General features: G+C 32.3%; 1 protein-coding gene across 1 annotated transcript; it reads right to left on the reverse strand.

Annotated features, from left to right (window-relative positions):
• Window positions 1–324: 324 nt before the first annotated feature.
• LOC127723164 (dihydrolipoyllysine-residue acetyltransferase component of pyruvate dehydrogenase complex, mitochondrial-like) lies at window positions 325–25,284 on the reverse strand. Its single transcript, XM_052229672.1, has 11 exons — window positions 25,121–25,284; window positions 20,073–20,149; window positions 18,032–18,258; window positions 15,929–16,222; window positions 11,425–11,651; window positions 10,345–10,485; window positions 9,265–9,346; window positions 7,420–7,500; window positions 5,224–5,298; window positions 3,983–4,047; window positions 325–3,299 (listed from the first exon to the last, which is right to left on the reverse strand). Exons 1-11 carry the CDS (start codon window positions 25,228–25,230, stop codon window positions 3,170–3,172), a joined length of 1,509 nt encoding a protein of 502 aa, XP_052085632.1. The 5' UTR covers window positions 25,231–25,284; the 3' UTR covers window positions 325–3,169.
• Window positions 25,285–25,374: the final 90 nt, after the last annotated feature.

Raw genomic sequence — 25,374 nt, forward strand, 5'->3', positions numbered from 1 at the left:
ACAAAATCCTGTTTGAATAAAGCTGTCCCTAATATATGGGAAATAATCATCTATATATAAAAATTAGAAAATGTGGTATGATTGCCAATGAGACAACTCTCCAACAGAGACCAAACGACAAAGAAGTTTACAACTATAGGTCACGGTACAGCCTTCACAATGAGCAAAACCCCTACTGCATAGTCAGATATATAAGGCCCCGAAATGACAAATGTAAAACAATTCAAACGAGAACACTTACAGCCTGATTTATGTACAATACAATTAACTAAAAACAAACATGATATACAGAAACAATGCAAATGAGTGAAACAAAGCTAAATATTCATATCACATTTTAATGAACCAATCATTAACTGATAAAATGTCTACTAACAACACTGTCAAAACTGATCATGTTCATACTTATGTTTTACTGACAAGTATTTTACACAAGCATGATATATAGATAATTACCATGGAAACTGAACAAAAAAAGTATAATTTGTTCAGATTCAATCACTGATTATACAAAAGTTCACATAAATTAAACAGATATTTAGTAACATATAGTATGACTGTGTGATATAATGAAGAGTTACTGCAGTAATATTGGTGACAATTGTCCTTAGTAGAATATCATTCTTATTTATTTAAATTTATTCAATATTCACCATTTTTCAGGCAATAACTCTTTAACTTATCTCTTCTACTTAGTATGCCATCCCTTTAAATGAAACAAAAACTTTCTTAATTTGATTCGTCACAAGCACTTTTCTGTATTAACTTTCACAAGAAACTCTCAAACCGAAGCATTTGAAATCCAATGATGCATAACATCAAAACACATGTAGATCTGTATCACCAAATAAGACCTAAAATTAGTAAAATTTTACTACGGTCAACTTTGCCTAAGGCAGTTGGAACATTAGTTTTGTTTTTTAGTAATTTTTTACTTTATCAATGAAGAATTTACGAAAAGTTTGTTGTAAATCATGTCAGTACCAAAGCACTGACTATTGAGCTGAATGGTGATGTAAATTCATCATAAAAATTACTATTTTAGGGCAAATTAACACAGACTACAAAACCAAATAATACGGAAACGTATGATCTTTTATGTTCTTTAAATAACTTCTTACTTTTCAACAAAATATCATATAATGAATACTGAGTACAGGTGAATCTCAGAATAACTTTGAATATATGCAGAGTAATTATAGTTCACACAGGCAAAGGAACTTCTAAACAACATTACAGATGATAATCAGACAGAAACAATGGGCATAGCTCACAAGAGCTTAATTTCAATGAATCCACAAACAAAAGAAACATTCAAAAATCACATCAACAAAAAATTACAAATTAACTTTTAAGGATGTGCTTAGGTCAGGTTTATGAATTTTTGTCACATGTTTGGACTCCTTGGGTTTTTTCCTTCGATACAGGGTAAAATATTTTGCCCTACAACATGTATATCACCCACTTTTTTCATAGAAGACTTAAACAGCTCATGAAAAGGTCATTACCAAAATTAAAGCAGATTCTAGATTTTTTTTCTTATGATTTGAGACCCAAATATGAAATAATGCCAATGCTAAATATAAGGTAAAAGTCCAAGTCAGCCTTTTCCCGCCATTTTTAAAAAATCACATATCTCAAAAAGGAGTTCCATAACCTATCAATATTTTGAGCTTATTTTGTTCCTTAACTAATGCTCTTCTGAGTTATAGTATCAATTTTAAATTCTAGATTTCTTTAATTTCACCTAACTACATCCTTAAGTGAAAGTCTTCCCATAAATCAGACAGAGTTTAAGAAATAGGAAAAAAAGAAATTATCAACATATATGGGGAGATAATGACCTTTATATAGTATCAATAAGGGGAGATAATTCAGTTTCGATATCACTCTACAGACAAATTGTCGTTAGTCTTGTATCATTTTTAATTTTAGTTTCTTGTGTATAATTTGGAGTTTAGTATGGCGTCCATTATCACTGAACTAGTATACATATTTGTTTGGGGGCCAGCTGAAGGACGCCCTGGGTGCGGGAGTTTCTCGCTGCATTGAAGACCCATTGGTGGCCTTCGGCTGTTGTCTGCTCTATGGTCGGGTTGTTGTCTCTTTGACACATTCCCCATTTCCATTCTCAATTTTATTTAACAAGTAAATCCTTTTATTGGATCATTAAAATATAAAATGATAAATCTTTTTGATTTCTATCTTACCTTATTACGCAAAAATTCAAATAAATATATTTTTTCTATTGTACCTAAAAAAATGCACTAAAAAAAACATGTAATCAACCTAATTTTGTTGTTCATAAAGACATGTTCTAGAAATAAATGAGTAAGTTCAAGCAAACAAAATGAGATTCATTAACCTTACATTAAACAGTATCTTACTTTAATCGACTTTTAAAGTCAAGAACTTTTAACTTTTTATATTTTGATTCAGAATTTATATTTGAAACTCGCTGATGAAATGCATATTATTATTTGCATTCCTACCATATATACCTAACATTTTTTCTGACAGCATGATAGTGGAAACACAGGATTTATTTGTTTTGCATAATAGTCCAACTAATATCTGGCAGATCTGTTTATATCAAATTCTTCAGATTAGAATTCTTTCTTTCATTAAAATGTTACACATTATGTTTAGTAGAAATCTAAACAAAATCTACTTTTTGAACATTGATAGAATAGCACTTTATTTATAGCTTTCTTAGATTATAATTCTGTGTTACAACTGTCAGTGTAGATCTTCCTTTAATAGAAGAGATGAATCATAATTGTAAAATAACTACAAAAATATATAATATAGTTCAGATATTCAAGTACTTACTTATGTCATAATAGTGAAAATTATTACTTCATACAAAATAATACTGTATCCGCTAAAAATATGTCCATCTGTCAAGAATAAATATTTTTGATTTTTTAATTACAAATGTACTTTAATATAAAGATTCCTGGCTTACCAATCCACTATATTGTCAGCTGATCAGAATTTTTAATACATTAAATACTTGTAAACGGTCACTATTAACTGATTAAATGATGAAAATCAATTCTTGTCTAATGTCCATTCCGTTCCATTTTACACAAACAGCACTTTTATATCATGATATTCTTAATAGCACTGTCAACAATAAAGTTTAAAATCCCTAAGTATAACACAGCTATAACAACATGGTCTCGGGACGTTCCATGAATTTTCTAAACTCTGCTAACCATTGTGCTCCGACTGCACCGTCCACAACTCGATGGTCACAACTTAATGTTACTGACATCATATTGGCTGAACTGTACCTGTAATACATAACATATAATTTTTGTTTTTAAGATTGATTGGTTTTTAATGCCACATTTAGCACTCTTAGCTTTTATTGTTAAGACAGTTTTTATCGGCAAAGAGGCCAGAGTACCCATTGAGAACCAATGATTTTTGGCAGTAAAATGGTCAATCTAATGAATTAAGATCTGAGTCAGATGCACATGCCATGATGTTTTAAGACTTTGATAGTATAAACCATGATGTATTTTATATGGTACTGCCTTCAGACAATTCAACAAATTAAAGAATTTTACTGGACATTTGCTTCAGTAATTTTAAATAAGTATTTGACCAAACATTGCATATTTGAGTTTAACTACCATTCAATTCTGAGGATCTTCTGACATTTGACTGTACAAAAGACCCAGAAGCAAACTATTTTATGATAAATATACTTTGCCCCCTTCCCCAAATTCTAAAAAAAAGTTCAGTGAAAATTCAGGAATTTTTTTAAATGGCCTAATTTTGCAAATTTCTCCCAGGCCTCCATAATGGGCTGACTGTGCGGTATGGGCTTTGCTCATTGTTGAAGGCAGTACGGTGACCTATAGTTGTTAATTTCTGTGTCATTTGGTCTCTTGTGGAGAGTTGTCTCATTGGCAATCATACCACATCTTCTTTTTTTAATCTTTAAAATTGTTTCTACAGAGTTACCTACCCTTTATCACTGTCTTCATCTACCACTAATCTTTTCTCTGCACCACCTATTGCTAAAATACAGGCCTGAAAATACATCATAACTTATAATCTTAGAAGTGCATTTTAATTCAACGACTGATATATTGTCAACCAGTATAATTAATTAAATGCAAACGCATTGATACACAAAATTGGCTGTTCAGCATTACACCCATCTTATTCATATGACCAGGTAAACTCAATTTTTGACAGTAAAAGCCACATTATATGTATGTCAAGATTCAAATACAATACGGTTATCTCTATTTTAATGTAAAATAAATAAATCAGTCCGTTTCAGTTATTATTTCGATGTAAAATGTCACAAAATTAAAATTCTGCGAAATGATGTTGTTGTCTTTGGCAACTAAACAAGGTGACGTCATATGTATGATTCCAAAATAATATGTAAACATGGGGCTTTTTCAGGATTCTTGTACGAATCAGAATGTAATAAAATTACATAAAAAAAACAGTTTTAGTTGAAAAATGTGAGTTTATTTATCTGTTATTGAATGATATAAAGTTATTTATATTATTATATGGGGGTAAAACTAAACAGCCAAAACAGAATAGTGTATATAGGTCATTCACGGTTGACAAAATTACCGTATTGGTCCTATTAGAATCAAAATAATTCATTGCAGCCATGAATAATTTCTTAAGTAATTACTCGTTTCTAAAACTGTGTGATAAGCTCACGATACCAATATGAGCTTTAAGATATCTTGTTTTTGGTGCTGATGTATTTATAATTGAATATCAATTTACTAAACTTCATTCATTATGCAATATGTCTTTTTCACAGAATATTTCACTTTACTTAGAGATGTAGAAATATTTTATAAAAAAAAAATTATTTTAATGAATCACAGGTTAATTTTAAAAAGATGATTGTTGTGATTTTTGTCTATATTTTCTGTAATGTAAAAAATGTGAAGCCATGTGACCTGTTTTTCCCCCATTATACCCCAAACAAATTTTAATTGTTTAAAATAACCCTTCAATCTGTTTGTCCATCCACACTTTAATTTTTTCCTTCTGAACAATATTTTTCACTCTTTTTTTTTTCGTCATGAAATGCATCTTTATTGCAATTATCTTTTTCAATGCGATTTTTTTCACATCACAAAAAACAAAACAATTTTTGTCTCAAACTTACACTAAAAATAAATACTAGCTAGAAATTGTAAAAAAAAAAATTAATTATCACTATTATACCTGAGGGGGGTTGATGACTGCTGAAAATGATTTAATACCAAACATTCCTAAGTTAGAGATTGTGAATGTTCCGCCCTGGAAAAAATAGAAGAGATTTACATATAACATAAACATATATCATCCTGAACATGCATGGAATATTTGCCACTAGACATTAAGCAACCAACAATCATAGACCTGTTTACCCCATTTAAGCAAGTAGTGTAGTTTATACATTTAGAAAGTGTAGTCTTCAAAATTTAGGTGTAGTTTTTAGATTTTACAAATCCCCACAAATTACTATCACCGATGAGTGGCGCATTCTGAGAGCTTTGCGAGTCATGTTTTGAAGATACCAAATATATAAATTCAATAGGATTAGTAATATTGAACACAATATATGCTTTCTTCATAAATTTTATTAATTCATTCTCTTATAGATTCAAAGATACAACCACGGTCTGTCCTTGGTCCAAACATCGAGAAATTTACGTTCTCTGACCTCTTGATTGTATTTGCGATTTGAAATATGTCTGGCATCACAATATATGTAACTAATTGAAAACTTTTGAACAGTTCAAGTTATTTATTCAAACTTTTGATAATATTTCAGTAAAACAACAATGACTAGATTTTGCGCACACGAAAAGTCCGTTTGCTATAACCCGCAGTGTACGTATTGGTCTCCCTTCTTGGATGAATCGAGACACTTCCAAATCTCAGCATATTCCTGCCGCTGACAAAGCTTCTTCTGCTTGTTTTTTTCATTTCCCCCTTCATCATTACATCCATGATACTTTTGTTTTGGCATTGCGCCATGTGTCAAACTTAAAAGTCACGATCACTTGGCCTTGCGGTCATAAAACTTTCGAGCACGATTTTCATACTCCGAGTACTGAGTAAAGTTTTATGACCGAGAGCCCAGAGCGTTTGAAAGACATGCTTTATAATTATTATCAAGCACGTAAAAGACAAAGATTACATTTTACGTTCAGATAACTTTCTTTGGACTCAAAATTACATACTGCTGTTTTTTTTTACTGTAACATCTTTGAAAGCATAGAAATGACCTATTTGGGCGTAAAGCGTATTTTGAGTGCCAAAAATCCTAGTGGTATTCAGGTCAGCAATCAATCAATCAAAAAAATACATCACCATGCTAATGTTAAATTAGATATAAATTACATGTAACTTTAACTTTTCTACTGTTCACATGAGTTGAAGCTTCAATGAATTTTGCAAAAAAAGTTTAAACTGATGTGGACAATAGAAAAGTTTGAATTGAATTAACACATTTTAATGAAATTATGAAATTTTAGGAAAAAATTATATAACATGTATAAAAAGAACCACAGATATACCATGTATACCAACTAAATTTTTTATGTAATATTCATATTTTGATGGTAGCATTTTATTTTAATTGAAAATTACTTTTGCATGCTTAACGTTCTGCTCTGATGAAAGTGTTTAATTGATCATTGTAATTCCACTATCTTTTCTTTAAAGTTCTGCCCTTTTTTGAGCAAAGAGAGCATAATTCCTGTTGTTTCTTTTCTACTCTGAAAAGGTCATCCACTACTGGCATATTTTAAATCTTCTCTACAGAAATAATCATGACTATAATACTATGCTCTTCTATGCGTTATAGACAAAAACATGATCTTATTCCAATAAAACATTGTATACATTTGTTTGAAGTCACAATTGAATTGACAACACCACTTCTATTTCAAAAGGCACTGGAGATCAAATAGACATTTCTGTGGCAGTTGAATGTCAAGAAATTCAATAAAATCTTTAAAAAAGCCAGTCTATTTGTGTTTGTACTTTTAAATTGTAAACATGCCATGCTGTTTTACAAATACCTTCGTGTTTCATCAAACAAATGTAATTGGCTGCTATTTAAACATGTACAATTTATAGGTCAATGAACAAAAAATATTAGAATGAAAATAATTCGTTCATGTTATGCTCTATACTCATTTTATATTTGTCAGTATAATGCCTGCCAAAAATATATTTACAATTTTAATAAACATAAAGCATGACATGTAAGAAATTTTTGTGCTTTATACCATGGAATTCAAGTAAATTGTGGATAAAGCAGATATGAAATAAAAGTTTTCACTTTAAAAAAAAGAAAGGAAGATTTATTTCATATATATAAACCTTTCATATAATCCCATAGAGATTGTAACTATTAAGTCACATTACCTGATATTCGTGAGGCTGTAGTTTTCCTTCTTTTGCCTTTGTTGCTAAGGCTAAAACATCCTGACTAATTTGTGATAGTCCCTGAAAAAATATTCAAAGTTATTTTCAACAGCATCTTAATATTTTCTATAAAAAAAAACTATGTTTAAAAAGAAGCAAAGTTTTCATTTTATTTGGTTAGCAATATATGTGGTCACTATGACTTTATACATTTTACCTCAAGGGACTTCTGGTGTATGATTGGGTTGTTAATTCATCATATATTATACCGTATAGCGGGTTATTTTCGCGGGTGTAAAATTTCGCGAAGTATACGAAAAATTTTGGAGGTTTTTATTTTGGTGGATTCTTAAATCCCAATTAAATATTTTGGCGGATACTGAAATTGTTGCATATAAAATATTGAAAAATTGAGAAGCAAGTTAATTGATTTGATTACCTAAATGACGTCTTATTCATTGATCTTGACCGGAACTTTGATGTACTTACTAATTAGGTTATAAAATTATCAAGACTGATTTACAACTCTTATGTAATTTGACACTTATTAATAAGGGTAATTACCTGATAGAGTACCCTACTCTCATAATTTATTTGACACTAATTGATAAGGATATACACACGTGACAGTCATTTTATAAAATACATGTATGTTCAATGCCTTTTTTATTTTTGTTGTTAAATCTAACCTATACCGTTATTGACCGACCGACGTTATAGCTAGTAGAAAGTAACGAAAGTATGCATTAATTTTCGGGGAATTTATTTTCGCGATTTTCTTTCATCCGCCAAAATAAGCGAAAATAAACACCCCGCGAAAATAACCCGCTATACGGTATATGAAAAAACGGTAAGTAAATTCATGAAGATAATGCGATGAAATACATTTTCATTGATGCTATGAATTATGAATCTGGTGTGAATAATTTCGACAATTGGAAAAAAAAGGGCACCAATTTATTTGTCATCTCAAAATGAACGAAAATTGTAATTGAATCCTTGGTCTACTGGTATCCACCTTGATATCTGCCCAGGATACACAAGGAATTATTTAACCAGTTCACAACTGTTACCACCTTGATATCATCCCTGGATACTACAGGAATTATTAAACCCGTTGTCTACAGTTACCCACCTCGATATCTGCCCTGGATACTACAGGAATTAATAAACCAGTTGTCTACAGTTACCCACCTCGATATCTGCTCTCGATACTACAGGAGTTATTAAACCAGTTGTCTACAGTTACCCACCTCGATATCTGCTCTCGATACTACAGGAGTTATTAAACCAGTTGTCTACAGTTACCCACCTCGATATCTGCTCTCGATACTACGGGAGTTATTAAACCAGTTGTCTAGTTACCCACCTCGATATCTGCCCTAAATATTAACAGGAGTTAATAAACCAGTTGTTTACTGTTACCCACCTCGATATCTGCCCTGGATACTGCAGGAGTTATTAAACCAGTTGTCTACAGTTACCCACCTCAATATCTGCCCTAAATACTACAGGAGTTATTAAACCAGTTGTCTACTGTTACCCACCTCAATATCTGCCCTGGATACTACAGGAGTTATTAAACCAGTTGTCTACAGTTACCCACCTCGATATCTGCCCTGGATACTACAGGAGTTATTAAACCAGTTGTCTACTGTTACCCACCTGGATATCTGCCCTGGATACTATATGAGTTATTAAACCAGTTGTCTACTGGTACCCACCTTGATATCAGCCCTCGATACTATAGGAGTTATTAATCCAGTTGTCTACTGGTACCCACCTTGATATCATCAGCCCTGGATACTATAGGAGTTATTAAACCAGTTGTCTACTTGTACCCACCTTGATATCAGCCCTTGATACTATAGGAGTTATTAAACCTGCTGCTGTTGCTACTGCTACATTTACATCTACTATATTATATCTGTAAAAAATAAAACAATATTATTTTTTCCTGATGAGACGATAATAATATACACCACATAATCATTCTATGCATCAAATAAAGTTGACCTTTAAGTAATTGTAAAATGTTCAGTGAACCATGCAATTGCAGTCAAAATTAACTTTGCATACAATTTATAAATTACACACCATGATGAAGATGAGCACACATTAATAAATTATACATCACTATGAAAATGAGCACACAATTTCGAGTAAATGAGACCACAACTTCATGGTAAACTACGACAAAAACTTTAACCCGATATGGGACAAACAGAAGGGATGAAATGCAGACCAAACTAACATAACCCTCCTTTCTTTCTAAGTAGGTGGGGCATAAATATCAAAAGTTACAATGCTTCTCAATTCTGACATAGGTTCCTATATGAGGTAGTTTCAGTTGCAGTTATTTCCCTTGATCATAATGTTTGAGGAAAGACTGGCTAATTTTTCTTATTTACTAACCATTTAAAACATGTGATACATGGAAGTCTGATAAGATGCTGACAACATCAGCGATGAATTAAACAAGACTTAAACAATTTTAAATTGTTCAGATATTTTTCTGTTTAAAGTCTAGTAGTCAGTAGAAGTATATCAAGTTGCATTAGGTTGAATCATGAACCAATTTTGCATATATATTGACCTCCAAACATGACAGCCAAGGGGAAATAACTCTAACTCAAATTATGCAAAATAAAAATCTATCTATTGATTTGTCCACCTATAGCACAATAATTGTTTCCTGCAAAAATATGACATCATACCTACATTGATTGATTGATTGTTGGTGGCTTAATGTCCAATGGCAAGTATTTCTCATACCTACATTGATTGATTGATTGATTGTTGGTGGCTTAACGTCCAATGGAAAGTATTTCTCATACATACATGAATTACTATGCACTTTAGAATGTTTATTCAAATGAAGACAAATGAGGTTCTCTACAAACTAGTTTTATTTGTAATGCTTACTGTCGTATTGAGTCGTCCATCCACGATGAGTTGGCCTCGGGAATCTTTTTACATGATAAGGCGGATGCTTTTATAATGAAGTCGTTAACTGATAATTTTATGTTGTCTTTTGATAAAATCTCATTCAGTTCTTTATGTAATCTGGATGAAAAGATATGTGCAAGAAAATTAGCATATTCACATGAAAACTGACCTCAACATAATGGATATCTATTCTGAAAATAGCTATAATTCTAAGATGATAAAATATATCAATCTCTGTTCAAGATTACTTTAGTGTAGTTTCATCATTTGTAACTGTGGGTTTAATTCTGAAATACACCCATGTAAGTTATTTAAGATTTTCTTTCTTTATTTCATTATGCCCCATCACATCAAGCAGCACTTCTGAAATTATCTATCAAAAGAGTCTAATCATTTTATAAAATTTTCACCTGTCAAATAAACACTTGGTATTCTTCCCTTTCTCACAGCTGAATAATTTCTATAAGATTTGCATATCTATAAATTCTATTGAATGTGATTGGCTTGGTTTTAAGTTTTATCCTCGGTTTACATTTCCATAGACAATGTTGCTGAAACTATTTTCATAGCATATATATATCATGTAAACACAAACAATATGTTGATTTCGATAAATTCTCACAATATACACATGAAAGGAATCCAATAGAAATTACAGGGAAATTAACAAATGTTTTGCTTATGGATGATTAGAATTAAATAGATTAAACTGGTCCTTCAGACTTTTAATAAGTTTGTGAGTTAATCAGCCCCAGTATAAACATCAATAGCATCTAGGAAAAATATGTTTAATCCTATATCACCATTTGATTTTTTATGACAAAAATTGTTGTTCAATAAAAGAGATGAAGAGTTCAGACATGTTTTCCTTTGGTTTGCTTAAGAAAGATGTCAAAAAGAAAATGATAAAAATCTAGAAATCCTCAGTTCAGGAAAGTTTCTCATTCAATTCATTATGAAAAGGACCAATGAAAATCAGGAATTTAAAGATCTACCAATTCCTTTTTGCTCAGGAAGCAGGAACATATTGAGTCTATGAAATACAAGTACAATTACCTTAACACTTTATCTACATTAACATCAATAGTTAAATAATAATGTGGTATTGTCTGTTTCGACTGTACTAATCTCTTTGCTATCGTCTTTCTCATATTGGTCAGAGGTATGTCTACGAAAGCGCCCTCTGGTGCTGATATTGGAACAGATGTAGACCTGGCTGCTGGTGAGAAGTTGAGTACGTCATCGGCCCTGATTTCTCCACCTGGACCTGTGCCTGTTACTTGCTGTAATATTTAAATCACAATAGCGTTATTTCATAAATTTTTGCAATTATATCTATGAGATAGGTCCCCCCCCCCCCAAAAAAAAAAAGTAACAATTTAAATTTTGACATCATTATTTCATGCAGCATTTTTACAATATTCATGTTATATTTTTGTCACTCAAAATTATATCAATTACCACAAGGTAAAAACAAATTATTCAAATACCCCAAAAGGTGTAAGCCAGGACTGACCATGCAAGACCCTCATTGGTAGTCAAGGTTGTTAAAAAAAATAATCATCGTTGCAGCATTTTCTGTAATCTCAATAATTAATCTAGCATTTTTGTTCCTTGTTCACAATTTGCAATAATAAATGCAAACAAAAATTTCTGAATATACAGTAAATATAATGCCAATCAAACCATTCTGGCAAAACAGTAATAATGAACTTTTTCTTAGGACTTTACAAAACTAGGCTGACATTTTGTTTATAAATGTAAAAAAATTAAGATCCCTTTTAGTTGTTTTATTTTCTCATTAGTCATGCCAGTGTTATGGGACTTTTATCACATATATAACTATGCAACTTGTTAGTATGCCTTAAAATAACTAAGGTATACTTTCAAAAATCAAAACAAAAATTTGACACACGGTTGTATATAAATATAAATGAGACAAATATCTACTGTAAAAGACCAAATGTTAAAATGAAAAAGCTATTTACAACTACAGACCAACATTGTTCATGCAATAACATTTATTAAATATGCATACAATGCATATATATGTCCACTCCCAATGTTTTTGTGAGTTTCTAACCCAGCTGTTCATTTAAGCTTTAACATGTCTAAATTGTCACTGAACTTCTTATTTGTCTGAAGACTTTTGAAACCTGTTTATGGGCAACAACAAAAAATAATAACTTCACTTGATTTTTGTGATTAGAAATGATTATTTTTCCCCAAGAGAACTTTTAGTTGAATACACCAGATTATAAATGAAATATATATATGCCCTGTGCATTTGGTATAACAACAATTAACATTCTTTAATTGAAATTAAATGCAAGAAATGAAAATTTGATGTAACAAAATAAAAAAGTAATTTTGAATAGCCTGTCATTCATGTCATTATGAATTTTTTATTGCAAAATTTAAATCTTCCTATTTGATCTCTGTCCACATCTTATACTTTAAACATTCAATATGTACAACATGTATAAAATAAAATGCTCCGCAGGGCACAGCTTGATACGACCGCAGAGGTCGAACCCTGAACAGTTGGGGCAAGTATGGACACAACATTCAAGCTTGATACAGCTTTGCATTTGGATTGTGATTAAATATTTGACACAGCATAGGTTTCTGACACAGAATGAATGTGGTCTAAGAACTTAAAAATTTTAAATTGGACATTCACCTATTATGGTCCAATATCCAAAATCTAAATACATGGTTAGATTCAGCATATCAAAGAACCCCAAGAATTCAATTTTTGATGAAATCAAACAAAGTTTAATTTTGGACCCTTTTGACCTCAATGTGGACAAAGTTGATAACGGGGCCCAAAAATCAAAAATCTAAATACATGGTTAGATTCAGCATATCAAAGAACCCCATATATTCAATTTTTGTTGAAATCAAACAAAGTTTAATTTTGGACCCTGATTTGGACCAACTTGAAAACTGGGCCCATAATCAAAAATCTAAATACATGTTTAGATTCAGCATATCAAAGAACCCCAATAATTCAATTTTTGATGAAATCAAACAAAGTTTAATTTTGGACCCTTTGGACCTCAATGTGGACCAATTTAAAAACGGGGCCCAAATCCAAAAACTAAATACAAGGTTAGATTCAGCATATTAAAGAACCCCAAGAATTCAAGAATAAAACCCCATTGAAATTGGTCAAGAAATAAGCAATTTATATGAAGTATCTTCTTTTGCACAATACTGTGCAATTAAATATTTCTTGCTATTGCGCAATACTGTACAATTGACAATTTCTTGCTATTGCGCAATATTGTGCTATTGGATATTTCTTGCTATTGCGCAATACTGTGCAATTGAAGATTTCTTGCTATTGCGCAATACTGTGCAATTGAAGATTTCTTGCTATTGTGCAATACTGTGCAAGTGAAAATTTCTTACTATTGCACAATACTTATAATATAATAATTTACACATCCTGTTTGGTGTGTATCTCCTACCATATCATTATTATTTGCTTTTAAATATAAATCAGAAATAACCAACTTAAAATGGAAAATTTTAAAAGAAAAAAAAAAGGAAAAAAAAAAATCCCCCCCCCCAAATTTTTTGAACCCCCTTATGATTCATCACCCCCAAACTCAATCCAAGCCTTCCCTTTGTGGTATGGTACCTTGCAGTACAATTTCAGAGAGATCCATACACTTGAACACAAGTTATTGTCTGGAAACTAGAAAAATGTGTTTTTTGGCCCCTTTTTGGCCCCAAATTCCTAAACATTTAGGGCAATTACCCCAAAACTCAAACCCAGCTTACCCTTTGTGATATGGAACCTTGTAGTACAATTTCAGAAAGATCCATACACTTACACACAAGTTATTGTCCTGAAACTAGAAAAATGCTTGTTTTTTGCCCCTTTTTTGCCCCTAATTCCTAAAATATTGAGGCAATTACCCCCATCATCAATCCCAGCCTTCCCTTTGTGGTATGGTACCTTGCAGTACAATTTCAGAGAGATCCATACACTTACACACAAGTCATTGTCATGAAACTAAAAAAATGCTTATTTTTGGCCCCTTTTTGGCCCCCAATTCCTTAACGTTTCGGCAATTACCCCCAAACTCAATTCCAGCTTTCCCTTTGTGATATGGAACCTTGTAGTACAATTTCAGAAAGATCCATACACTTACACACAAGTTATTGTCATGAAACTAGAAAAATGCTTGTTTTTTGCCCCTTTTTTGGCCCCTAATTCCTTAAATTTTGAGGCAATTACCCCCAAAATCAATCCCAGCATTCCTTTTGTGATATGGAACCTTGTGGTACAATGTCAGAGAGATCCATACACTAACACACAAGTTATGTCTGGAAGTTACAAAAATGCTTATTTTTGGCCCCTTTTTGGCCCCTTATTCCTTTACTGTTGGTACCATAACCCCCAAAATCAATCCCAACCTTCCTTTTGTGGTATTGAACCTTGTGGTAAAATTTCATAGAGATCCGTTCACTTAAACTAAAGTTAGAGTGCGAAAACCAATGTGTCTTCGGACGACGCAGGACGAAGACGACGACAACGTCATACCAATATACGACCACAAAAATTTTTTTGCGGTCGTATAAAAATCAAATTAACTACATTTGTAATAAATTTCAAATATTCAAGTAGCATCAAGGTCAAATAGACCATAATATCGACTTTTGACTCCAGTGTATAATTTTTTGATAGGTCACCTACTCTGTGGTAGGACATTCTGGTACTTGGTCAAGTAAGAGCAATGAAAAGAAGTAAAATCAAGCTTACAATTGGTGCAATTGGGGTAAAAAAAATAACTATTTTATGTTTTCTATACATCACAAAATCATCAGAAAACAGTTATTTTTTTCCCGAAATTGCACTGACTGTAAGCTTGATTTTACTTCTTTAAGTTGCTCTTATTAAATTGATTACCAGACTACCACAGAGAAGTTAATAAAAATGATATACACCGGAGTCAAAAGTTGGTAATATAAAAATAGTCTATTAATATTCAAATACTTAAAAAGTCCAAGTAATACATGTAGTTGAATAACACGTGACATTCCTTATATAATGCCAACAATAACAACTTGTTAGCTTTTAATGTGTTTTCTGTATTTACTCTAATTGTTCATCATCAATTCTTCATCTGTTGTCCGGGTGAAACATTTTAGATTTTACCTTTTATAAAGGGACGTAACACCATTACTAACCCTGTATTAAAATAAACCACAACTACTAAGCCCATATCAAATATACACGGTCTCCACACGGTTGCTTTTTACCAATGATATTCCAAGAAATGTATAGGAGGTAAGATAAATATATATATACACTATTCAAACTAGAAAGAATATTAAAGCATCAAATTTATATTCAATACTTAAACAATCCAAGCAATACTCAAGAGTCAAGTACATGTTGACGTCTTTAATATAAACTGCTTAAACTGGAAAAAAAATTATGAATTGAAATATACATGTATGTTGCTTAACAGTTTCATCCTATCAGCACAGTATGTTAAAACATTAATACTAATTTCATTAATAGTTCTCTGTAAATACTAACACTTAGATCAATGCCCTTCTCAGCTGCTAATGTCTTTGCAAATGGAGAGGCACCCACTTTGCCACCAGATGGAGGCATCGACACAGATGCTGAAGGAGGAGGTGGGGCTGCCTTTGATGGAGCAGGTGTTGGTGGTGGAGCCACTGCTGCCGGGGAGGGTTTAGGAGGGGGTGGAGGCGGTGGTGCAGCAGGTTCAGATGCATCTCCACCAGGAAGTTGGTCGTCTGCTGCCGTCGGCTGGTAATCTTTGAATGCTGCAACATCTTCTTCATTTTCTACTATTATACAGAGTAGCTGTAATAAAAAAAACACAACCATGATATGTGTAGATTTTAATTTTCTTATCTCTCTGACAGAATTGGCTTTAAAAAAAAAACATGCGACCCAGGGAAGGCACTTTGACATCTCTGCAATGAGTAGGTGTCAGTGAATATGTAAGTGAAATTCCAAAGTCTATATTTTAATTTTTTTTACCTCACAGGCAGTAAAAGTCACATGGGACAAATGGAAGGCACATTGACATCTCCGCTATAGGTGGGTGTCAAGTACAGTGAAATTCCAAAGTCGTTATCCCTTTTTGAAAATGACTTTCCTTGGTACAATGGAACAGCCAGCAGTCATACAAAATATTTCACATGCTTAAAGTGTATGCGCTGCACTGTACTTGTTAAATAAGGGTCATTAACATTACCGATGAATTATAACTTCTAGTACAAAAGTGTATGTGTATACAACATGTATAATTAATATTCTTTCCAACCAATTACAATGATTGATTCATTTTTGATTTTCAATGCACCTTTCAGCACGGCTGGCTATTTCGTGGCAATCAGTTTTTATAGGTAAAGGAAGCCAGAGTGTCTGGCTAGGAAACCTTAAACACATACTTTTTTTACTTATTAAAACGCTGTTTAATTATTTTTTAACATATGCCTATATTATTTTTTCATTGAATTTTTTTTTAATTGTGGGCAACTGTGCATAGTTTGTAAAGTTGCTAGTATCAACTTAGGACAACAAGTCCACTTTCTAAAATTAAAACATATTGATATACAAATTTGTGTGTCCCACCAGAAAATATTGAGTTCAGGGGTCAATTAAGAATGCTCCTTACTCACTTCAGTCCTAAAGATACAATCTACTAAAATATCTTATTGTCCCCAGCGTAACGCATTGCGAGGGACATGGAAATATTGGGCGTCAGTCTATCCATCTGTCCATCCTGACTTGTTAGTGCTCTCACAGGTACAACTCTTGCCAGACTTTTATAAAACTTATACTATACATTGTAGCTTACTATCAGCAATATCTGGGACAAGTTCTATAATGGTGGACAATCAACTTTTTTTTTAAAGAGTTATGCCCGTTGGAATCTTAAATTTATGGAAAATGGCCTAGTTAGCGCTCTCATAGGTACAATTCTTGCCAGATTTCTATAAAACTTATACTATTGGTTAATATCAGCAATATCTCAGACAAGTTCTATAATGATGGACGATCCACTTTTTTTAAAGAGTTATGCCCCTTGGAAATATTAAATTCATGGAAAATGGCCTTGTTAGCCCTCTGACGAGTACAATTCCTGCCCGATTTTTATAAAACTTATACTATAGATTAATATCAGCAATATCTCGGACAAGTTCTATAATGGTGGATGATTGACTTTTTTAAAAAGAGTTATGCCACTTGGAAATATTAAATTCATGGAAAATGGCCTCATTAGCGCTCTCACAGGTACAATTCTTGACAGATTTTTATAAAACTTATACTATAGGTTAATATCAGCAATATCTCGGACAAGTTCTAAAATGGAGAACGATTGACTTTTTTTAAAAGAGTTATGCCCTTGGAAATATTAAATTTCTGAAAAATGGCCTCGTTAGCGCTCTCACAGGTACAATTCTTGCCAGATTTTTATAAAACTTATACTATAGGTTAATATCAGCAATATCTCGGGACAAGTTTTATAATGGTGGACGATCAACTTTTTCTAAAAAGAGTTATGCCCCTTTGAAATATAAAATATTTGCAATGCGGGGGACATTGGAACTCTGTTCTTTTATTTCTTTTACTTTAATTCACTATATCAGGTAATTCTCCTACCTTTCCAATGGGTACATCTTTAGAGCCTGCTGGATGAAATATTTTGGCCAGGTATCCCTCCTCAGATGACTCAAACCCCATAGTGGCCTTATCTGTTTCTATTTCTGCTAATAAATCTCCTTCAGTGACCTTGTCTCCTTCCTTTTTCTGCCAGGTATTTATAGTCCCCATCTCCATAGTCGGTGATAAGGCTGGCAATGACACCTTGGTGTGTGCTGGTAAATCGGCTTAAAAATAAACTAGGTAAATGTACGTATGTTTCCTTTCTTGACCATGCCTTACTTCTCAAATAGCTACATGTATATAGACATTATAATACTGTAAATTCTGAATTTACAGTACCCTTACTCTAAAGTTCGCACTTAAATTGCGTTTTGTTGGTAAATCAGATAAAAGAAGCATGTAGTGATGTACACATTATATAATTAGTAAACTTAATATAAATCCCATGTACCTTCCCTTTATCCTTCAGCAAGTATTTAGTTTTAAATGTCTTTCTCAGTGAAGATTAAAATTACAATTTAAAGTTTCCTTCAGGATTACTGTGAATTCAATATTATTTGTGGGATATCAATGTTCGTGTGTTTCTTGGGTAAATGCATGTAAACCACAAATTTAAATGTTCAACAAAGTTTAAATTTTCTATAGGCTTGTATGCAGTCTGGCAAAACCTTGAAATCAAATATCCACGAAAATACAATGTTTCCTCAATCCACCAAAATTGGTACACACAAAAATAAATGAATCCACATTAAATTAAATTACTTCTGGAGTTACTTCCCTTAATTTCTATATTAAATTACATTTTATTTCAATAGGCATCCTTGTCATTTAATCTTTGGCGGAATTGTCTCATTGGTATTCATACCACATCTTACATAAAGATAAAATGAAAAGCCTCTTAGCTACTTTACCAAAATGTTAAAATAGGATAACAAATATCTTCACTAGCCAAGGGTTACAATCCAGTCCCCTCCTCTCCAGTCCCCTCCTCTCCAGTCCCCTCCTCTCCACCCAGGGCAGATTAAGTCAACATTTGCGATTACAATTCTGCGCCGTCACGCCCATTCAGACTACATCATTCTTGACCAATGACAGCACTTGAACTCTTTTCAGTGTGGACGTGTAAAATGGCTGTTTCTAGTGTTTACATTTTTCGTAAAGCAGAAACTGAAAACATATGTTGACATTCCAACATTTGCGTTAGAAGCAAACCCAGGAACTTCAATTAGTTGATTAAGAACTTTAAAATTGTCACTAAATATCATCCTATGTATTGGGGGTAAAGACTTGTTGCACAATCAGCACTTGGCAATTATTTATTAACATTTTCTACGTTTACACATGATCATCTTTAAGGCCATTTTTGATTGGATTCAGCCAGTTACAACTGTGACCAATGAAAATCATTACCTCGTGGATCCAATATTCTATCTGAATCTGGCCGGGTGGAGAGGAGGGGACTGGATCGTAAGCTTTGGCTAGCAAAGATGGATAATGATATACAATATTTGAATTTTATTCAAAATGCTTCTTGAAATTTTCTTTCAAATTGGTTGTATCTCAATTTTTAGCATTACTATGACATTTAATTCTGTTCATAGTACCTTCATTCTTGTTCATGAAATTTAATCAAAGCATTTTCTTGCAGCTTTTCTATGACATCTGGATATGATGGATGGACAGAGGGAAAATGGTACAATGAATACCATAATATGTCCAGTTACAAAGTGCTTTTAAAAATACATGTAGGTGAACATATAATTCAGCTTAAATGTTATATTGAAAACACTAAATTGCACCAAGGGCTATTCCAGAAAAAAATATACGGGGGTTGGATGGCACTTTATTTTTGTATGGGTGGGGACAGGTCAAGAAGCTCAAATTGTGTGATTATGTATGCAAAGTAAAATGCAAATTGTATAGGTGATGGCCTTATAAAAAGTGCCTTTGAATCCCCCCGTATTGTTTTTTTTTCTGGAATAGCCCAGGGTAAAAACAAATGATTGTGTAATTGCTATAATATCTAAAGACTTCATACCTGAACTATAACATCTGTAACTCTGGACCAATCTGTGAACCTGTAAGAGCTGCTGCACATCTTTTACTGTTGCTTTGCTACAAAATACAAAAAAAAAATATGGAAAGAGTAAAAATTAGACATTGTTAGTAAAAGTATGGTTTATATTCATGTTATTCATGTTGTTTTATCATCAGTAATATATCTTCCTTCAATCATTTTTGTTTATGTCATTTCATAAGATCACCTGTAAAAATCTGTAAGACAGTGTGTTGCACAGAAAATTTCTTTCCAGTCTAATCTAAATGTCTTTGCAATAAGGTATTTCCTCTTTCATGTCTTTGTTCCTACAAAAATGTGTGACACTTCCCTGAGCAACGCTCAAAAAAAATGTTATAAGGCCAAAAAAGTACAAAGTATATATGATGTTAAATTACTTTTAAAACATAATTAAGTTTTTGCAGTCTATTAAGGTCAAATGGTATCCCTTCTGGTTTCGATGTAAACAAAAACTGATGCTCATTTTTTTTACTAGTTTTTGGCAATAGGCCTCACCTGTCATGCCTGTGCAAAATTCTTGAAAAGTGTCCCTCTGCATCACTTGAACTATAAACATTTTAAATGTCTGAATATGCATGTTCAGTCCTAGATTATGTAACATGTATATATAATGAGATGATGTGGAATGATTGCCAATATAACAACTATTAAAATGATTGAGATATGAGCAAATCCAATACTGTAAAGTAAGCTATCAAAAGCCCCACAATGACAAATGTAAACAATTAATTGAGGGTAAGCAGATCTGGCTCAAAATGTGGCACCTTTCATGTTGCTTATGCAAGTACAAATTTGGTGAGTGATATGTCTCAATCTGAGATGGCATGTTCAAGGGAAAGAGGACAGAATAGTGATTAAGACAATTGGAACATATCTAATGTCATCTGTAAAACAGATATTCCATCACTATGATCACAATGATCTTTAATTAAAGTTATTTCCGCAGTCTTCACAATAAACTTTTGAATCTACAGGCCCGAAGCTGAATTTTACAACCTGACCTATGGAAATGACGTTTTTGCCAGATAAGCTAATAAAATTCGGAAGTGTGCCATTGAACCCTTTTGAATGAAATATGAATCAAATTAATTGTACACCATAAACACCATAATGTAATATTAGTCACTGGACATTAAACACTAATTCATCAAAATCATCCAAATACTTCTTATTAACAATCCATTCAAAGACATTTTTAAAAATGCTAAAAAGGAGAGAATGTGTATATATTTTGTTTCGTTATTGTACAGTCAGGGGACTTATTGAAATAAGTGATTTTCAAATCACTTATTTAAGTAGCAAATTCAAAGTTTTGTCACAAATTGTGATTTTGTAGTTTTACCAAAATTTTAAACACATAGCTTTAGATAATATCTTTTCATTAGTAAAATTGAAAAAAATGAACTTTTTGCCTCTTTTAAGCATCAAGGTTAATGCCTTTGATGCAATCATTTAGCTGCAAATTCTATTTTTCTTGAAAAAATGCTATAAAATGGTTTTACATAATGAACTGATACTTTCTCAACAGATTTTTCCCAGCAGTGGGAGTATTTTTCCTGTAAAATTCAAGGTTTCATCTTATAGATTATGTAATAAAATTCTACTGTTTGCGATCAAAATTTCACTGTTCGGGGGTGTTGAAATTAGTGGGGGTTATTAAAATAATGATACTTAAAGAAGTGATTTTTTGGAAGGAAATTGAGGTATGATACTTGAACAAGTGACTTTTATGTCATTATCCTAGATTTAGTACAAGGTCATCACCTGACATGACCTGGTCATCCTATTAACACAGATGTTGGTTCTGATAATTTTAGCAACATAATTAGTTCCTGGATCATTAGTATTCTATATTTAAAGCTACAATAAAATTAAATCACTTAGTCTAGTGATTAATTTGTACTACTTAAATTGGTGATTTTTAAAGAAAGACAACTCTTACTTCCAACCTTTATGTACATAATGTTACTTGAATCAGTGATTTAGAAAATCACTCATTTCAGTAAGCCCCCTGACTGTTGTAATTTATATATTCAACAAAGGAGTAGGTCCGGTAAGGGCCGATTTTGGCCTCAAATTTCAGGTTCATCCGATGAAAGATTTTGAACACTTTTTAAACACTTAACTGTCTACTTCAGTCTATTCAATTATGTTATGTGAAAGATTTGAACTGGCTTAGTCATTTCAGACGCTCAAAGTCAAGCTGAAATATGAAAAATCTATCAAATATGCCAAAATATGTCACTTTTCAGATGTTTTTTTGTCAAAAATGAGAATGGCCGCATCTGTGTTCACTCTCAACCTTTATATATGTTATGTATTATCATAAAATACAACGTATATTTAAATATTAAGAATGAACACAAACATGACAAATGCGGCCACTTCCATTTAAGACGAAAAACCATCTAAAATGTACCTCAAATGCATAAATTATGAACATTTCAGTAATTTAGCATGACTTAAGGGTGCTAGTACCCAATATATGTGCATTGTATTGTCAAAAACAGCCCATATTTATGTAGCAGAAGTATTCTACTTTCAAACAAATAACTAAAAGTTTACATTTCAACAATTTTGTAAAACTGCTATATTTTGGGGCCTAAAAGGGGTCTTACTGAATCTACTCCATTTAAGGTCATTTCATTTTATTCACTTTCGTTTAGTTTGTTTTTTTTCGTTTTTTTTTCTATTTTGGTTCATATTTTATAGGCATACAAAAATTCAGCTAAATACCAAAAGTGGAATTACAACATGTCATGCATGTACGTCTATAGGCCAGTTCCAGGATATAGTAGTTAGTTGAATTTGTCATGTGACTTCGTTGGTCATCCTCCTTTAAGTGGTACGGGAATTAAGATTACGTACTTACGGAACATAAATTATTTCTAAACTACCCTGCAGAATGACCATTCTAAAACTTTAATGATGCAGGGATACAGGCGCGTCTTCTATCTGGTATATGACATCATAAAGGCGTGCGAAATTGACGATATTTTCCGTTGAAAGACATGTTTCGAGAAATGGCCTATTATGACATCAAATGTTATGTATTCAGGTGATGCACAATTTTACAGGAATTTTTGTGTGGTTATAGGTTAAAAGGAAGTAAATAAAGATGACTGGCGCCACCTAGATTTTACATCCAAGATAATAGGTAGAAGTAAATTTATTTTCTGCTGTCCTTGTAATTAGAAATTAAAATTGAAATAGTGAGAAATGAGTGTTGGCCATTGGTGTAGAAATAGCGAGAAATTTAGAGAAAACTCTCTGTGATGAGCAACATTTTCTGTGCCAAATTTAGCATGGGGTGTTCTTCATTTATACTATTTCGAAAATTCCGGAACCGTTGAGAACCCTTAAAAATGCATTTTTTCTATCAGAAAAGCTGCGGCACCATATGTGTTTTGCAGTTTCAATTACACCCAACGGTGTTGATAATTCAGAATTCGACATTTTTTTCTATGGATCTTTGATAGTGAAAACGCAGGACCAAAAAAGGCTACCATTGTCGCCTATGTAAATAATTACTTCATTGTAACCTAAAGCGAAATAACGATTTCTGGCGCATCACTGTATTTTTCGAGATATTTTAGAAATTGGATCGGTAAATTAATAAGGTACTAAGTGATAAACTGTATCAGAGGAAAATTGCTGATCGCCAAGAAACTATAGTCTATATCAAATTTTTACTGTTTTTTTTATTCTTCTGCCTAAGGGGTAGGGTTCATTAACCTACTGTAAGAACGAGACTTCTGTCAATGACTCTGTCTTTAATCATTTCTCCTCATCCTCGATAACAATGCATGTATGTATGCATATTCAAAAAAAAGGGGGGCTTATTTTTGCTGACGTAAGCGAAATTTTTGTATTTTTAATGGCCAAAATGTTCCAAAATGCCCCTAAAATATTAAAATTGGGTAAAAAATCAAAGGCAATACATGTTTCTCCTTAGTATCGTCGAATTGAATATTCTGCACACGATTCATATAAAACACATAACAGCAATGATAAATTCTTAGTTTCAGCACTTTTATAGTCTATTTCATAAAATATTTTGACTCTTATGCAACGGTGTTCATATATTCGTGATAAAGACATATAAGTTGGACACAGTTATCAAATCATCAGCCTAAAGTCTTTAATAGGCCTAAATCGAACTTCATTAATCAAACACCTCGTTTTAAACATAGCCAAACAGTCAAAATAAGCTGGTCAATGGCCCCAAGTCTGTAAAAAGCAACGTTTTCTGCAAAGGGGGGTACCTGTAAAGAAAGTCATTTTTAAAGGTGAAAAATTGTACCTTTAATTCAAAAATTTGAACTTTAGCAGCAGGGGTATATAGTAATCGACTAATGAAAAGATTGTCCGATTTTATTTCAATATATGTCAGTATAGGTTAAAAGGAAGTAAATAAAGATGACTGGCGCCACCTAGATTTTACATCCAAGATAATAGGTAGAAGTAAATTTATTTTCTGCTGTCCTTCATTCCTTGTAATTAGAAATTAAAATTGAAATAGTGAGAAATGAGTGTTGGCCATTGGTGTAGAAATAGCGAGAAATTTAGAGAAAACTCTCTGTGATGAGCAACATTTTCTGTGCCAAATTAAGCATGGGGTGTTCTTCATTTATACTATTTCGAAAATTCCGGAACCGTTGAGTACCCTTAAAAAATGCATTTTTTCTATCAGAAAAGCTGCGGCACCATATGTGTTTTGCAGTTTCAATTACACCCAAAGGTGTTGATAATTCAGTATTCGACATTTTTTTCTATGGATCTTTGATAGTGAAAACGCAGGACTAAAAAAGGCTACCATTGTCGCCTATGTAAATAATTACTTCATTGTAACCTTTAAGATACAACAGATAAACTTGCATGCAACTGTTAGCAAAAACATTTCAAGAGATCAGCCTTTGGCAGTTTTGGTAAATAATAAAATAACAGATCTATACTATAAGAGAATCATCTGTCAGAATGCAAAATGTGAGAAATTTTCTTGTCTGTACCTTGATTTGACATAAAATTGATTATTTCTCGTAGCGAGTGTTCTCAAATTGTTGCTGTGTTTTCTTTGAAGTCGAAGTAAGACACGAGCAAGTCGTGTTGGACGAAACATTTTGAAATTTGTTGTCTGCAACTGGTTGTCCAATGTCAGCAGCAATGTCACAGGCACTTTGTGATTTTCGTAATTATTATCAAATTATTTGTTTCTATTTCTTTTTCAAATAGAAAAATTCTAAATAAATAATAAATAGATTGT

This window comes from Mytilus californianus, unplaced genomic scaffold (genome assembly GCF_021869535.1).
Source record: "Mytilus californianus isolate M0D057914Y unplaced genomic scaffold, xbMytCali1.0.p SCAF_13, whole genome shotgun sequence".
In the NCBI taxonomy this organism is placed as follows: Eukaryota; Metazoa; Mollusca; class Bivalvia; order Mytilida; family Mytilidae; genus Mytilus; species Mytilus californianus.

Bases quoted from the DNA above. Each gene is read 5' to 3' on its own strand.
- LOC127723164 (XM_052229672.1), bottom strand. From the start codon at position 25,230: ATGTTTCGTCCAACACGACTTGCTCGTGTCTTACTTCGACTTCAAAGA. The intron at 18,259-20,072 runs GTATGAAGTCTT...TTTATTTTTAAG, and splicing joins TTACAGATGTTATAGTTCAG to CCGATTTACCAGCACACACC. The intron at 7,501-9,264 runs GTGGGTACAAGT...ATATTTTTTCAG, and splicing joins TATCAAGGGCTGATATCAAG to GGACTATCACAAATTAGTCA.